The sequence below is a fragment of the Panthera uncia genome, chromosome F1 (genome assembly GCF_023721935.1).
Source record: "Panthera uncia isolate 11264 chromosome F1, Puncia_PCG_1.0, whole genome shotgun sequence".
In the NCBI taxonomy this organism is placed as follows: domain Eukaryota; kingdom Metazoa; phylum Chordata; class Mammalia; order Carnivora; family Felidae; genus Panthera; species Panthera uncia.
Genome location: NC_064813.1, coordinates 15,487,485 through 15,505,161, shown reverse-complemented (window position 1 = coordinate 15,505,161; position 17,677 = coordinate 15,487,485). Strand labels below are relative to the sequence as shown.

The 17,677-nt window shown below is 42.8% G+C and overlaps 1 protein-coding gene and 1 non-coding gene across 5 annotated transcripts; one reads left to right on the top strand and one right to left on the bottom strand.

Moving 5' to 3' along the window:
- Positions 1 to 6,545: 6,545 nt before the first annotated feature.
- ZBTB37 (zinc finger and BTB domain containing 37) lies at positions 6,546 to 16,835 on the bottom strand. Of its 4 annotated transcripts, none has more exons than XM_049633990.1 (5): positions 16,724 to 16,835; positions 15,992 to 16,190; positions 13,964 to 14,923; positions 12,379 to 12,478; positions 6,546 to 7,272 (listed from the first exon to the last, which is right to left on the bottom strand). In XM_049633990.1, exons 3-5 carry the CDS (start codon positions 14,884 to 14,886, stop codon positions 6,784 to 6,786), a joined length of 1,512 nt encoding a protein of 503 aa, XP_049489947.1. In that variant the 5' UTR covers positions 14,887 to 14,923; positions 15,992 to 16,190; positions 16,724 to 16,835; the 3' UTR covers positions 6,546 to 6,783. The 4 variants fall into 4 exon arrangements, 2 of the variants coding, with proteins under 2 accessions (XP_049489947.1, XP_049489946.1); XM_049633989.1 differs by having other exon boundaries at positions 13,964 to 14,920; XR_007458721.1 differs by lacking the exon at positions 6,546 to 7,272 and adding an exon at positions 13,611 to 13,788 and having other exon boundaries at positions 12,392 to 12,478; positions 13,964 to 14,920.
- A 555-nt stretch (positions 16,836 to 17,390) lies between these two features.
- LOC125926046 (small nucleolar RNA SNORD74) lies at positions 17,391 to 17,470 on the top strand. Its single transcript, XR_007458977.1, has one exon. It is a non-coding gene; the product is annotated as a small nucleolar RNA SNORD74 (small nucleolar RNA).
- Positions 17,471 to 17,677: the final 207 nt, after the last annotated feature.

Here is a 17,677-nt window from a genome sequence, read left to right as displayed (position 1 = left end):
TAAGTGTCCATCCTATTGGGACCACCACCAGGATTACATGAGTTAACAATATGAAGCACACGGACCTGCGCCTGGCACACAGTAAGCATTCAAAAATCAGCTAGTTTTAGTTCTACTGTTACTACGTCAGGATTATTTTGAGGACTAACTGCCATTATGCCACTAAAGCACTTAGTACAGTTAATTCTGTCCCCCTCTTTTTGATCTCTGCGATGAAAAGTGCAGGCTTTTAAAAAGCATACATCCAGACTCTAACCAAGTGGATTTAGGACTCTCAAGTATAGGAAGCCACATCTAAACTATGTCTAAAATCAATTTTGTTGTATGAATTCCAAGCACACTGGTACCAATAAATACTTAATCTTTACTTTGTGGACCAGACTCTCCTGTATGCTACTTCTCACTTAAGGTATGTGATTTCACAGAATAGGAAACATTTTCCCATGAGATACTCTGACTTTTGGCATTATGGATTAATTCAGATTCTAAGATTCACAGTATACTAAATTGTATTGTTGTCCATAGAAGATGCTGCACGTGTATCTGTCTTAACTGGATGGGGAGTTCTAGCCTCCTCAGGAGGACTTACTGAGTAGATGTGAAAGAAGTGAGCATTAGAAAAGTTTTATTTTTCATGAACTGCTCTGCCTTTATAACTTAGCTTTGCTATTTAAAGCTTCCACCATTTGAGCTAGTAGGCCCTTAACTGTTAAGATGGGAAATATCTGCTAAATAGATAACAGGGAAGATGTGAGATAAGAAACTTATTCATGTATGTATTCTCTGTAAAGGCGATATACATTTCAAGTAATAATTGCCTTCTAAGTCATTGCTGTTCCTTGCAGTTGAGGGAAAAGGTAGGCTGCCTATACAACAAAACTGGATAGTCTGTACAAATGTTTTCCAGGTTTTGGTATCACAGTTGTTATCAATAATTATACCCTTTGGAATGTAACTGAGTCAGGTGTCTTAAAGTACTCATAGTATCTATCCAACTTTGGCTTGTCCTGAGCAAGAAAACCTCCTTACTGCAAAATAAAAAGACTGGCTCTGGGAAAAGCACTACTTAAAAATGAGAGGATTGAAAACAGAAACAGACTCTAGAAAGCAAAGAAGGTAAAACAGAAGACTGATAATTATCAAAGATCTCGCTAGTGCTGGGCAAACTCAATTGTTCTGCAACGCATTCATACAGAAATGGCAGCTACTCCCCAGGCCTCACAGAAAGCTGCACGCAGAGGACGCATCGGGCTGTCTATGGCCAATGTTCTGTATGCCAGAAGGATCAGAATCGCAAATTAATCAGAAAAGCAACACTCCAAAATCTCTAAGACGAGGGCAGATCTCAGCTAGGCAAACATCCTAGAACCTTACAGGTAAGGATTATCTACTACTCATAGAACATTTCATATAAAACTTATGAATATCAAACGGGGAAAAACAACTTGAAGAAGGACTAGGAAGGAGGTGCCCTATGGGAGCTTAGGTCACTCACCCAAACTCTGTATGTATGGGTGGGGTTGCCGACAAAGTACAGGTGAAACTCACTGCATTGTGTCAGCCCGGCCTAGAACATTTTGTTCAGATAAATTTAACTCAGAAGTCTATGCATGGTGTCCATATGGGGAACAATTATATTCTCCTCCTGCAAGGAATTCTGTTTATAATCATCCTAACATTTTCCATTTTTGCACATCTGGCATAAATACGCTTTTTGTGAACAGTAAGAATGAACATTCGGAAAGCAAATAAATAATAGCCCAGTATATATTTAGAAACATCATAGACAGTAACAGACGTCGGAAGACAGTGCTAAGAGGAATTTGAAATCTTCAGAGATTTCATTGTTTTAAAACATTCATTGGGGGAAAAAGAAAAGGAAGGGAAGAACGTTGGGCTTTTTACTACTCCACATGGAACAGAGTGAGTTTATTTGAGGAAATCAAAATGAAGATTTGTAGTACAGGGAAAGGGTAGGGGTTTCTAATCTGGAAGGACAGTATTTTGGGTAAGAATCAAACCACTTATTCATAACAGAAGTTAATTTTTAATATTAGTGGAAATTAATTCATTCTTGTCATCATTATGCAAACCAGTTCAAGTTAACTCAGAGGAATGGCAAAACTTACTTATAAAAACATTAATTTTTTTACAGTATTTTATGTAAACATGGTACTCATTTAACCCTACATTATTATGCACGGGGATTATATTTTTAAATTACTTTGTTACATCTGTAACTACCATCCTAAACTTTGATCTACCTGCACCTTTAAGGCAAGGACAGATCATAAGGCTATTCTAAATGCTTTTAAAGCAATGGGAATCATTAAGAAGGACACAAACAGGGTTCTGAGAAAAAGATCTAGGAAAAGATGGTAAGCTCTTTCAAGGAACTGATGCATATATGGCAACAAGAATTTAAAACCTCAACCAAACTATTACAAAGACAAAATGGCAGGAGTGACAAAATTCTGGAGTTAGCAAACTCTTCTGTCAAGTGACAAATAGTACATTTTCAGGTTTTGCTGGCCATGTGGTCTCTGCCACAAGCACCCAACTTTGTCATTACAGTAGCAAGTGGCCATAAACAATACGTGAAGAACAGGTATTCCGTATCACTTTATACAATCAGATGGCCTCAGGATTTGGCCCTGGAGGCTGCGGTTTACTGATCTAATTCACAAATGCTAGGAATATGCTAAGGGGTATCCTCTCGAGCTCAGGGATTTACCTGACTTAATAGCTTGATGTCCCTTTTCTAAATCTCAACAACTACAATACTTCAATATTTTGCACTCTTTCCCAAATGGCATAAGAGCCCCATTTCCAAAAATGAGTTCAATAAGAACTTCTCGATTATGCCTTAAACCAGTAAGTAGATAAAGAGAATGGCATTTGAGAAAGAAAGAAAAAACAAACAAACAAACAAACAAACAAACAAACAAACGTGTCTGTTGTATCTGAACAAAGAAAAACTTCCGGGATTCCAACTCCTTTCTGATTAAATGCCTTCCACTATGATTAAGAAGACTGTTGCCTCTGTTCAGTTTAATTTCCTTTCCATTAACTGTTGTTTTTATTTTTTTAAATTAGATCTTCTAGTCAAACAAAATAGAATTTTTACCAGTTAAAAGAAACAAAATTAGTGTCAAGTAACAACTAAATTTTTTTAAAAGTTATTTCTTGACCAAAGACTATTCTGCTATTAAGGATGAGGTGTACTCTTCCACCAGACCACTTCCAACCAAGGCCGGATTTCAGCTATGGAGCTGGGAAGATAATAGTTTATTTCTACTGTCGTAACATCTTTGGAAACCCTGTTTTACTGATGTAGAGGGAACTGGAAACATCTAAAAATACCAAAAAATAGAATAACCAGAAAACTTTCCTTAACTGCTATCTCCCTTCGCTTCCAACCTTATCATTTAGGAATGAATTTATTTTTACTTATTCAAGATTCGATTCAACCGTCTGGTACAATGATGGCTTGGGGGTAGTTGGCAAATTACATAAAATAAAACTCAACTCAGTTCAGAGGTAAATATGGTTCTGAGTAAAGAGAGAACAAGTCATTAGAAAGAGCCTTTCTGCCTAAGTACAGTGTTCCTGTTCATGCCAATGCTATATTTATCCTGGTATCCGAGTTCAGAGAGAATAAAAGGTACCTCTTAGAACGAAGGCAGATTAAGATACTGCCGTCTCTCTTCTTCTGCTGAGAATATTGGGTAGCTCCTTTGCTATCAAGTGCCACTCAACGAATGGAAACAGTCCCAGTGTTTGCTATTTTCATGGCATTAAAGTACTTACTGATGATTTAGCTCTCAATGCTAATGCAGTTCCCTTCACAAGGTGACACGTGCAAGTTAAGATTTGGTAATGAGTTTTCAGCATTAGCTACAGTCCATCTAGTACATCCTTAAGAGAGGTATCCTCTGTGCACACACCGACGCAGCTATTCATTAATGCAGATAGAACACTACTACTACTATGACCCTACAGTGATGTTAACTAAGAACTAGGACAACGTCACAGTGAACCTGGGTAAGAATCTTGGATAGTTATGCAGAATGCTAATACCTTTTCTAGCTAACACGGAAATTGCTTTCAGAAACTTTACTTCGTTTAAAAGCTAGCCTGGCTTGAATGTTCATGAATTCCATGGCTCCGGGCTAGGCCAATGAGGAGGTGAGAACCAGCCAACACGATTGTGCTGATGTGGTCCTAGAAGACCAGGTAGCACTCTATTCACAGTATCAATTCAGCAACACCTATTACAAGTGGATGAGAACGGAAGGGAACCCAACAAACACTCCCAGCATTTCCACATCTACTAGAGAGTCTCTACTTCGTTTAAAATGCTTGTTGCTAATCCTGGATGGAGTACTGACAAACGCTGCCAACCTTCTCTTTACAAACATTACTGCAGTTCACCTTTACAATTTGGTCATAGTTTAAAAAGCTCCATTTTCTCACAGAAAACCTAAGAAACTAACAAAGCACAAAGAACTTTCCAACATACTACTTCTCAAAAGTAGGATGGACTTAACATTTTTTTGGTAGGCTTAAAAGCTCCATCTACAGCAGCATATTCTGTACTTCTCACCTTCCTGCCTATTTAGTAATGGCAAACTGTTCACGGACAGACGTGATTACCAGCTAAAATGTTTCACTGGAGATTTCAGTCTAATTTCAAATCCACTTTTATGCCCACAGGGCATAGCTGGTCCCTAAGGTGGCCCTATCATTCTGTTGCCCAACTAAAGAGGAGAATGCTCTAGTCTACATCTCCTAAGGACAAAGCTTCAACGTATCATTTAAGGGAAGGCTCTCATCAAATGGTAGCATCATGGCATTCCTATTAAAAGACACATTGCTACGTTTTTCCAGAAGAGAAAATAACCGCTCTCTAGCAATATGGTGCAGCTTTATGTGTATATACAATTCTCAGATTGTTTGTGAGTTACTCTTTGCATTCTAACTTCCTATCATCAGAGAAACGCCATTCCGTTCCACCCACCTTTCCACATACCACAAAGCATTCTCAGAAAGGGAGCACGCACTACCATTCTCACAGATGGCTCACCAGTGCAGGCATGACCAGCCCCTCCCCGAATCTCTTTTACAATCATTCTGTGCCTCTGCACCAAGACAATTTCTTAAACCACTGCATATTTCAATACTCTTAAAAATTTAATGATTAAGAGAAGCTATATATTTTTCTCTTTCCTATTTGCATCTACTTGCCTGCATCCCTTAATAATCCTCCTTCATTTTCTGAATGCAAGACAGGGCATCTAAAACTCTACATGTTTGCTAAAGTTTTTCTGACTCTCAGTGCTGGATGAAGAATCTCAGAAATCCCCAGAATTACCAAAAAGGTCCCTTGAAGTTTTAAAAATCTTAGGAATGATTAAGTAACCAAACCTGATCAAATTGATCCCTTGATCAATTTATTGCAACATGATTGTGCCTGATGTTTTCTGGTAAATGCCCTGTAGTGTATTATTAAAAAGCAAAGCTCTTGGAGTCACCAGCAAATGTGCTGATGGTTGGTTTATGAATTACTAGGTTTGCAGACGCGAGACATGGATTTAGTGAGGTTCTTCTATTGGCCTGAAAATATAAACTATTACATATGTAGAAGGAAATGGAATTGTGGTTGCAATAAGAACCATAGTGCTGGGTTTCTTCAACCACAGTATTGCAGAAAAAATGTGTTTAAAACTTCATATAAAAGTTATCAAATATGGAGACCTGTAGATTTAAAAATACAGTCCAGGCTCATTTCACTAGAAAGTGACATTTCTGATGTAGAATATTGCTGTTCTGTGAAGGTAGGAGCCAGAGAGACTGGATGAAACTTTGGTAGTCAGCCTAACACATTAATTCATCTGGACTAGAGCCATTTCCTAACACCCAAAGATATTTAAGCACTATGGTTTACAAACACCAATCAGGAAGTTGCAGTACTCTGCGCCATTGGACATTTGCACAAAACCTCACTTCTTTCCCCACTCCCCTCTTCCCCAACATGAAACTCAAGCCCCCAAATGTAGCAGAACCTACTGCAAACACTTTGTTGCTCATTTCCCTTCCAGTTGCCTAGAGAGCTTCAGGTGACGCTGCCCACGAGAACACCGCTCCAAGATGGCTGCTTACATGAAACAATCAGGCAAAGTGTCAGATGCCTAATCAGGGCAAAGAGAAGGTCTAACTTTTCAAATCAGTAACAACCACCAGGATTCTTCTTCTTCTTCTTTTTTTTTTTTCCTTGAAATGTGAAACTGCATGTTCTGGCAGGGATGGAAGAGGAGAAATTCCTCCTTCTTGTCACCGTCGCAATTACTTCCTTCTCTCTTGTGGCTGGCTGGTTCAGATGACCAAGGCTCCTGCTGTGTTTTAGATGTGGGCAATTACAGCCACCAGGATGATATGGACCAAAGTACAGTGTTCAAACATGACTGGTAGATAAATGACCATTTATCACCGTTTTTTAAAAAAATTTTTTTTCTTATAAAGTTAACAAACCAAGGCTGTTGATCCCTGAATTAGAAAGTTGATTTACTTGATCATTTCCCAAAGTATGAGGTGGGAAGGAGGAGGGGAAGAGCCTCTCGTGCTTCTGCATATGTTGCTGATCCTCTAGTTTGGCAACATCTTGGGAGCATCTTCCGATCTAGTGATGTGGCATTTTGTGAATCTAAGTACCAGCCCGTGGCCCTCATGCTGGCTGCTTACGGCCCAAAGGGGAAGAGGGACTGCCCCCTCCCCCTCCATGTTTCAATCTGGCCCAGTGGTGGACACAGAGCCCTGGGAAGTTTCCCCAGGAGCAACTGTCTCCTCTTGTGAAGGTGACTCTTCCTCAGCTTGTCCTCGAGATGTGACAGTTGTTTCAGGGGAGATGCTGTGAGGCCCCTCCAGGGGAATACAGCCAGGGTGGTTTTTGCGAAAGTGCTGATTCAAGATGGCCTGGAAGGGGAAGCTTTTGCCACATACGTGACAGTGGAAGGGCTTGTTGCCTGTGTGCTTGCGGATATGATACTCCAGCTGATCCTTCCGGGTGTACTTCTTGCCACACATGCGGCAGACGAATGGCGTGATTCCCATGTGCAGGCGCATGTGGCGGTCCAGGCTCCCCTTCTGATTGAAAGATTTGGCGCAGTAGATGCAGGTGAGACGGGGGTTGTACCGGAACCACCGCTCAGATACTTCTTGCTCTCGGAGATACTCCACATAGCCACTCACTCCCATCATTGCGGACTCTTCTACCTGTGTCCAGTGAGGAAAGCAAGAACACATACGTGTAAGGATACATATTGAAAGAAATCAAATCTATTTTTACCTCTCATACCAGGCAACATGCTTATTTTTAGGAGAGACCCAAACAGGAAATTAATTACTACAAAAAAGTACAGATGTTAATATAATAATTAAAAGAACAATCTAAGGACACTCTATTCCATCACTTTAAAAGAGCAAGATGGGGGGCGCCAGGTTTCTCAGTCGGTTAAGAGTCCTACTCTTTTTTTTTTGTTTATTTATTTTTGAGAGAGAGAGACAGACAGTGTGCAAGCAGGGGAGGGGCAGAGAGAGAGGGAGACACAGAATCTGAAGCAGGCTCCAGGCTGCGAGCTGTCAGCACAGAGGCCGATGTGGGGCTCAAACTCACGAACAGTGAGATCACGACCTGAGCCGAAGTCAGATACTCAACCGACTGAGCCACCCAGGAGCCCCAAGAGTCCTACTCTTGATTTCAGCTCAGGTCATGATCTCCTGGTTCGTGGGACTGAGCCCCATGTCGGGCTCCCCACTAACAGCACAGAGCCTGCTTGGGATTCTCCCTCTTTCTCTGCCCCTCCCCTCAAAAAAGGGGCTCTCTCTCAAAAAAGAAATAAACATTAAAAAAAACAAACATATAGGAGGCAATTATAGTTGTTTGGCAGAGGCTAAAGTACCAATGCAAAAGTTGACTCTGCATTAATTGGAAGAAGACTCCTCTAACTAGCAATTGGTTTTGTGTCCTTTTCTTTAATTTCTCAAACTGTGTTTTGTCTCCTTTCACATATGTAAACAGACAGTGCTCTTCATTTCCAACAGAAGCAGTTCTCAGCAGGTTTGGGAAGCAGTACGTGAAGCCAAGCGTTGAATAGTAACACTGAGGTTTTAGATGATTTCTGATTTGTCTTCTATAACATTTCCTTCTGCTCCATTTCCCTGGATAATCAAAACTGAACTCACATAAAGGACTAGGGATTATCCCACCAAAAGTTCCTGGGTGACCACGGACAAAGCACAGAGTAACTTCTCTAAGGCTTAGTTTTCTCATCCACAAAATTAAAAGGTGCCAGCTCTGCCGAATTCTCATGAGAATCAAACACAATAAAGGTACCTTGAAATATTTTGAAAGCATGTTATTATCCTGTATAGCAATTAAGGATACTGAAACGTGGATTCAAATCTGCATCCTACTTATTGTATGACCATGAGCAAGTTATTTACTCTATGTGTCAGTTTCTTCATCTGTAAAATGAATATAATGGCATCTACCTAGTAGGTTGCAATGAGCATGAATGAGTTAATTCAACGAAGCACTTACTATAGCCAAGTAAATATTAACTATTTTAAACATTACAAACTCACAATATTATTCATAATCTTGAGGGAATAGTCTCTGAAAAAACCCGCCTAACTTTTAAGTAATGTCATACCAGTATTGTCCATATGCAAATGTCATACCAGTATTGTCCAGATGCAAAGTCAATGTAGTTTAGTTACCTGTGAGATCTTTTTACATTATCTTTTAAAATGTATTTAATTTTTAATTCCTTTGAATTAAAACGTGGGGTTTGAACTCACGACCCTGAGATCAAGACCTGCGCTGATATCAAGAGTCAGACACTTAACCAACTGAGCCACCTGGGCGCCCCTCCTTAAGGTTCTTTTTAAGTGAAGTATTCCATATAACGAATACATTTCATATAAATGAACGATTTCCATGTTGTCTAAAATTCCATCTAGATACTTGACATGGTCTTCAAATATGTTCACCATCTTAACTGTGAATTACTAATCAGACTCAAAGAACTGAAAGGACTTTAAAAAGTCATCTATTTGGTTCATTTTTATTTGAAGATCTCCAAAACTGGAAATTTCACAGGCAACCAAATAACCCCCTATTTAGGAGATGCCTCTTTCCTTATCACCTACTAAGTAACCTTAGTTACTCAAAATTAGTGATAAAACATCTTCTATTTATTGGCCACCTAAAAAGGCCAATGAAGATTAGAAGATTAGAAAATGAGAACTCTGTCCTCAAGGAAATTTCAAAGTAGAAGGACACATAAAATTCATGCAACTAGAAAAAGAATAATTTTTATGAGTCAGTACAGAGTTGGGAAAAATTATACCATATCATCTGTAATTGCTACGGTGGTTTAAGGAGAGATCAAAGAGACCTGGGCTAGTTAGGGCACATGGAACCAGGAGCTGGGTCTTGGGGGAGCCCAGACACCTGGGAAGAACAGAGTATCCCAGACTGAAGTACAGAGACAGGAGTAAGTTTGATGTGGTTCTGACATACAGAGAAGGTCTGATAAATGCTGATGAGTGGTGGAAGAAGCCAGGTGAAAAAGATTATAATTACTTGGAGAATTAAGCCAAGTATTTTCACCTTCATGTGGCAGACAAAGGAAAAAGCCACAGGATGTTTTTAAGTAAAGAAGTAACCATAGCAGTTTAATCATTCCTGTCATCAGGAAGCTCTTCCAGGTTTATCAGAATTTGTTCTTACTGTAATGTAACTGTAATGTAAGCCCCTGTCTTGTTTCGGTTCTCTGTGGCAGGGAAAAATAACTGTGGTGGAGACTCCCCATAATGAACTTCCACACATATTAAGGTGTATATTAACTCATCTCTTAATATCATCTCCAGACAATATTACTTATCTGCCGTGGCTTTATAGCCTGTACCTTCTGCTTTGTTCAGGCAAACACCCTTGCAGAGTTCCCATATTTACCCCTATCCCATCTACATGAATAAGTTATCTCTACTTAAGAAAATTTTTTTAATGTTCATTTATTTATTCTTAGAGAGAACGTGAGCAGGGGAGGGGCAGAGACAGAGGGAGAGAGAGAATCTCAAGCAGGCTCCACGCTGTCACTGCAGAGCCCGATGTGGGGCTCGAACCCGTGAACTGTGAGATCATGACCTGAACCGAAATAAAAAATCAGACGTTTAACTGACGGAGCCACCCAGGTGCCCCTCTAGCCGCTTATTTAAAAAGTGCATTTCATCTCTCTGAGTAACACTTTCCTGAGGAGACACTGATTCTAGCAGTTGCCTGTTAGCGCTTCTGTTCCCACAGCACTGCTCCAGAAGCCTCGGCTCTGTGACTTGTCCCTGCTTTGTGTTCTTGTTAGTCTGCCTTACCCACCCGGAAAGTGCGTGGTCTGTCTCACGCAGTACGTATTTGCACAACAGTGACTGCATCTTACCTGAGAGGTGAAGAGAAAAGGGGCCCTAATTATATGAGTAAAGTTACTTTTCCTCCAAGCTCCTAACATTTTTTTTTAAAAACTTTTTCAAATGTTTTCTATTTATTTTTGAAAGAGAGAGAGAGAGAGAGAGACAGAGTACGAGTGGGGGAAGAGCAGAGGGAGCGGGGGACACAGAATCTGAAGCAGACCCCAGGCTCCGAGCTGTCAGCACAGAGCCGACACGGGGCTTGAACACACAAGTTGCAAGATCATGACCTGAGCTGAAGTCAGAAGCTCAACTAACTGAGCCACCCAGGCACCTCACATTTTCTCTAACATCTTACTGAAACTAAAAAATTCTTGAAGCGCCTAGGTAGCTCAGGGGCTTGAGCGTCCGACTCTAGATTTCAGCCCAGGTCATCATCTCACAGTTTGTAAGCCCGAGCCCTGAGTCAGGCTCTGTGCGAAGAACAAGTAGCCTGCTTGGAATTCTCTCTCCGCCCCTCCCCCCTACCTCTCTCTCCAAATGAATAAACATTAAAAAGAAATAAAAAACTAAAAAATTCTAATACTTACATTCCTTTTCTGGTACCCTCACATGGTAACATGCAAGTAAATATAGTTTCTAACAAGTCTTACTGTTACTATACTATGTACACAATACACATCCAATGGCTTAAGTAAAAATCAAACAAGGTATTCTCATATAACGCAGATGCTAAAAACGTTAGCTACCCAATCTTAATCCACCAGTGTTTCCTTTATTTATTTATTAATGTTTATTTATTTCTGAGACAGAGAGAGACAGAGCATGAGCAGGGGAGGGGCAGAGAGAGAGGGAGACACAGAATCTGAAGCAGGCTCCAGGCTCCGAGCTGTCAGCACAGAGCCCAATATGCGGGGCTCCAACTCACGGACTGTGAGATCATGACCTGAGCCGAAGTCGGATGCTTAACCAACTGAGCCACCCAGGCGCCCCCACCAGTGTTTCCTTTTAAAGGGCAAAGGTATTTACAATTTACTGTGTTCCACTCTGTGAGTTCACAATCTTTTTAAAAATCAATCTTCAGTGTTAGACACTTGTGAGAACAAACAAAAATATCAACCAACTACTTCAATTACTTGCTAAGGAGTTGCAAAGAAGATGGAAAACATTATTCCTATCCTTTCTAGAACATTTTAGTCTCTCAGAAGATTCAGGAGGAAAAAAAATGAAAAGACACAACCATACAAAAAAAGCAATCATTGGGGCGCCTGGGTGGCGCAGTCGGTTAAGCGTCCGACTTCAGCCAGGTCACGATCTCGCGGTCCGTGAGTTCGAGCCCCGCGTCAGGCTCTGGGCTGATGGCTCAGAGCCTGGAGCCTGTTTCCGATTCTGTGTCTCCCTCTCTCTCTGCCCCTCCCCCGTTCATGCTCTGTCTCTCTCTGTCCCAAAAATAAATAAAAAACGTTGAAAAAAAAAAAATTAAAAAAAAAAAAGCAATCACATACAAAAGTGCATAAGCAATTTATTTACAAATACGTAATACTATATAAATCAGTAATTACGTAGTGTTATGCCCACAGAGTATAAAATCAGACTCTCTCCATCCCAAGTCTTAAATTACCTGCATGTAGTTTCCAGGGGTTATTTTATATTACTCTCAGGAATACAGACTGGTTCCTGTAACCAGGGAAGAGTCCCACAATCTTATCTTTTCTACTTCTCAAACTCTGCTGACACCAAAAGTGTATTTCCTGCACGCCCACAAGTAAGAAAGAAACAAGTAATCGAATACAGTATTTATTTAATGGGGTCACTGTTACCTTTCCTGTACCTTTCCTTTCTTATTCATTACATTCTGTTCACACACCGTGGCAATTTCTTCACCAACTGAGCAATCCTAACCCCACTACATACCTGGGAGCTGGGCTGCTTAGGCTCATCCATTCTCCCAGGAGACTCACTTCTGGCTCTGTGTCTCTCCGTCAAGGGAACAACACTGCCGGAGGGGCTAAATCTGTTGGAAGAGGAGCAAAAAGGGGACTAGTAGAAAAATAGTGTCAAGGAACTTAAAAAATGATGACATCTACCCCTTTTTATCCCTTGGCTGAGGAAGGGGGAACAAACAGAACAACAGATTTCTAAGAAATACTTTCATAGAGTAAATATCAGATCTTAAGGTTAAAAGAGGTCTGCCCTAGTAAATTTAAGAAATATAAAATGGCATAGCAGATAGACCACATGGCCCGGTGACACTAAGGCTAAATACAAGCTTCTGTCCTTGAGGACTGGGAGACCATAAAAGCATAAATTAAAACTGGGTCTATGATTTTGTTTCTTCTATGTAACTGTTAGGTTTTTGGTTGCTCCCTCTCCCACGCCCCTGGTAACTTGTTACAGATCTCAGACTGCTGATACAGATCATGGAAGTTGAAAATCTCTGCATCCAAAGCTATTACTTCTGATTCAGTTCTAACACTGGACAAAGGGTGCTAACACAGGGGAATAATAAGTACTGTCCTCAAGGATACTTTAACTGTTAAGGACAGGAGAAGAGACCACCTACAGGGGATATAGGATATGCCCTCTGAATTTCTGTGACACATATGCCTCTTTTAAGGCCAGATGTGAACCAAAGTAATAGCTTCTTTAGTTTTCATCGTTCATGCAATTTTAATTTATTTTTAAGAGTGGGGAAAAAAACAAATATTACCAATCGAAGTTGGTAATATTTCTTTCTTTCAACTGAGGCTTTCTTTCCATTTACTTAGATTAAAATTGTTACTTCCACTCCCCCAAAAATGTTCTGACAACCACAATATGTTAGAAAAAGAAAAGTGAAGCATAGGGCATAGTAGCACTGGTGAAAAAAAGAGACTCTCAGGCTTGTGGTAGCAGCAGTCATCGATGAAAGAAAACAGGGAAAGGTATTATCAAATGACAAATGAAAAAAAAAAAAAAAGAAAAGAAAAGAAAAACTATCCAAAAAGCCCTTCTTTGGAATTACTGTCATTACACTAATTTAAAAAGAACGATCACTGCTGGTACCCTACTTCCTCTAATTGTGGTAGACGGGGGCAAAGAGAAGTGAACAGTGCTACAAAGGAAAGTCAAAGCCCCCCAGGCCACCTACCTGTGTGATAACATACCAAGGAAGGGCACTGCTGCCAGGCTCCCAGCTGATGATCAGCTCCCTGCCTGGAAATCCGAGGAGGCCCTGGCAATTACTGATCCTAGCGTGGCTGCAGCTGCTATTCTGATTCATGGAAGTGTCTAACTTTACCATAGTTCTCACAACACTGTGAATACTTCAGGACTAGGAGCTTCCTGCTTTAAAGAAATAAGAACGCAAGTCTTTTGGCACACCTCCGGTTTCCTCAACATCAACTTATTTTGGCTAAGAACATCAAGTAAGGAAGACACACTCTGTGCCACACAGAGGGCCTGCGTTAGTGACGTCTGCACAACAGCCGTTTAGACGGACAAAGAAAACAAACCATACCTGTCAATTTCACTGCTTGTTGGCCGAGCCACCTTGGCTCCTGAAGATCCCAGAGTGTAATTTTCCTGCCCCACAGAACCATGGCCGGTGGTGTCAATCACCATGGCTGTGACTTCCTCGGCGCTACTCCCGTCTTCTCCGGAAGGCTGATTCTCAGTCCCAAGCCACTCCTCCAGGTTTTCCGTTTTGATGTGGACTGCCCCAAGAACTCTAACTTCATCATCACTCCGGGCCCCCCGGTCTGCTACTCCCGTCTCCACGTACCACTGTCCTGCTCGGTTGATTCGAAGAATGGGCTCCCGGCTCTCCACATCAGAACTCTGTTCAATTATCTGAGGGCTGGTGGACTCCTCAGGAGGACTGAGCTCCCTGATATCCAACACAGCACTAACCTGACCTCGCCGGTTTCCCTTTGCAGTATTATGTCGTGGGCTAAGGGAACGGTTTAGATTCGGTGTCACCCTGTGAGACTCCGGAGGCCTTTCTGGATGCTTTGTCCTCGTTTGACTTAATTCTGCTTCAACCTCTGCCACATTAATTTTGAAGTGAATCCCCTCCAGGATCTGTGTACATTTGTCTATAATATGCTGCATCTGCAGAAAACTGGCAGCTGTCAGGTAGCTGATGATATCTGCCAGTTGCAGGCATATCCGCCCCGTATAACAGAAAGAAAGGAGCTGCTCAAAAACAGTAGGGTTCTTGATGACTGAAATGGAGACAGTACTCATCTCATTCAAGGACATGTGATCCCGGAAATAGGGTGAACTGGCAGCCAGGACCACTTTGTGAGCCCGAAAAGCCTGTCCCTGCACGTTGACCACAATATCACAGAGACGGCCCTGCATGCGCAGCTGGTTTAGATGGCTCAGGACAGAGTTGCTGAAGTCAGGGATCTCCAGTTGTATGTTCCCACCTTTCTCCATGGTCGTGCCTGAGGGTGTAGGCAGGCATTCAACCCTGCTGAAAGAGGAAACCAAGTTCATTAATAATTTGAATTTCACTCCTGCCATGCTCTCCAATTCAAATCTACTGAAAAATATTTTTTGGTAAAATTTCAAAATCTCCAAGTAAAAAGAGCCAACTTCCCTTATGTTTGGATATGAAAACAAGATACCCTTAACAACCCAAATGTGACTGCTAGACTTCTACAAAGTCGACCTAAGATCATACTCCCCTTACTAATAAGCTATGCAGCATCAAAACATAAGTTTAACAGAAGGGGGAAAACCAGTTGTGACAGTTCTTTTTTTTTCTTCTCTAATCACGAAGTATTCATACACTGAATATAAAATCCTGTGATAACTTTTCTTTGAAGGAGGAAAGAAATCAGCTCTTTGAATAAATGTAATTACACACTAATGGATTGATCCCTCTTGCTAATATTTTACTACATGCTGTAGAAGTTATGTTTATTATTTAGAAGGTGACTCATATCCCACATGAATGTACGTAAGCCATTATTTCGAAGCTTGAGAGTCAGAGCCCTCACACAAAGGCTTGGGTTTAGGACTCTGAAGCAAGGTCTAGGTTAGGAAACATGCCACAGCCGTGTCAGAACTCAGTGAAGATGCAGAGAACCTGAAGATGTTCAACCTCAGAATTAAGAAAGGGTAGGTACACTGCTTCTATCTAAATTCAAAGCTGGGAATTTCAGGGTGGTGATGATGCTGATTCTGAAATGTAATTCCCCAAAGCTGGTAGAAAATAGAGCATTTATCAATATGGCCAATATTTTTACATCAAAAATTTTTCTTTAAACAGCTGAAAACATTATGCCTATAACTGCATCCAACAGCCTTCAATGGTTGACACTAGTTTGTGTAAATCTCAACAGGAAGACGCTGACTTGAGCCCAACATGTTTCCATTTATCTGTAACTTTATAAGACATTACATAGTTAGCTAAAATCTAAAATTTCAGAACTGATCCTGACAAGCTCACAGTATTGCTCCGCACTTACAACACACTTAATCAGTAAATAGGGAAGTGTATACACTGCTTTTAAGAACCAACTTTAGCCAACCTGACCTTTTTCCAAAGCGTTTTTGTTTGTTTTGAAACTTTTAATCCAATAAGAGCCTCTGTCGATGCCATCATGAATTCAGATGTGTTTATTTTGGAGCCTACACCAGCGCCTTTTTTGTTTGCTCTTTCCGGCAATTCCCCAGTGAGGAGGAAGCCCCTGGAGTAAGGTCTCTCTCTACCGTCGGCACTGGAAGGGTGAGAGCTGTAAGAGGGAGAATCGGGAACGCCATGGGGTTGGCCACTCCGGTATTTGAGTGGCTTTAGTCTGCGATAGGAAGCGTGGGTAGTGGGAAACTGACAGAAGGGCGAAATGTCACCGAGGAGCGGGGGAGGAGAGGGGAGCAAGGCTTGGGGCCGGGGAGCGAGCAATCAGGTGAGGGCAGAGCACCGGGAAGGGGGCGGCGCCCCGGGACCCCGTCCAGGCGGTGTGCGTAGGCGGGCGGGGAGCAGCCCAGAGGTGGGTGTGTGTATCTGGGTGTGTCCGGGCTGCGGTGGGGGAGGGGGCCGCCCATCCCGGGGTCCTGAGGGAGGGGCCCGGCGAGGGGGCGGGTCCGGCAGCTCAGCCCGGCCCGGGGCCAAGGGGGTGGAAGGTCTCCGGTGCCTTGAGGGTGGGGTAAAGGGGAGTGGCTGAGCGCCCCAGGAGCAGGCTGCGGCGGAGCCCGGACAAGGCGGTCCCGGTGCAGGGCAGCGGGACCGGTGTGCGGGGCCCGAGCCCAGTCAAGGAGCAGCACCTACCTCCGGGGGTGGAAATGGGCCGGAATGGGCCGGAACACCGTCCCGGAAGTGAAACCCCCCACCCCCTCCCCCGGAGCGGGCGACGTGCCGGAAGGAAATCACTCACCCTTACACCGCCCCCCTTCCCCTCCCCCAGCGCTTTCCGTCCCTCGCGCCCCCTCCCCTCTCTTCCTTCTCAGCCGGTCGAAGGGCGGGAGCCTTGAGTCACGCGGGCTGTCGTGTCACCGCCCACAATGGCGGGTGGGGCGGGGCCAAGGGGCGGGCTTAGAGGAAGGAGGTGTGGCTGCAGGAGGAGGAAGAGATGACGGGAGGAGACGGGGAGGAGCTGAAGCCGGCGCTGGCGGCGGGCGTGGGGGGGGGGGGGGAGGGTGCGTCATGACGTCATGAAAAGGCGTCCTTATATACTGGTGCCTGGCCCCCATCTCGGTCTTTCGAGGCTAGGAATTGGTGTTTGGTATGTATATGGTCATTTTGCATAATGGCTTGTTGGCTCGAGGCCTTCAGCTCTTGGTAGTTAAAGTCATCTTAAACTAACTGGTATTTGTAGGCCGGTCGCGGGCCTTTGGAGGGTTCCCAAGATGAAGATGATAGAAGATTACGTTTTGGGTGCGGGCGCGGCCTAAATCCTACCGCTCGGGCAGAATTGCGGAAAAACCCGTGGGCTCGCGTTCCCTGCCTGTGATGAAGCCTGCGTTGGTAGGGACATCTGAGACTGTTGATGAACGCCAACGGCTCTGATGGCGGCGCGTGCCGAGTCACCCGAGTGGGCCTTTGTTAATCTCGGCCAGGGCCTCCTTTCGGCCTTTTGCTCAGGAAAGCCGGCAGTTGGGGTAGTCCACGTGCTTCTCTGAATGGCTGCATTCCGCAGTGCACCATTATTTACTTAAGTGGTTTCCAGCTTTAACTTTCTGCACTGCTCCTTTTGTGTAAACTATTAAATGTGCTCTCTGTAGT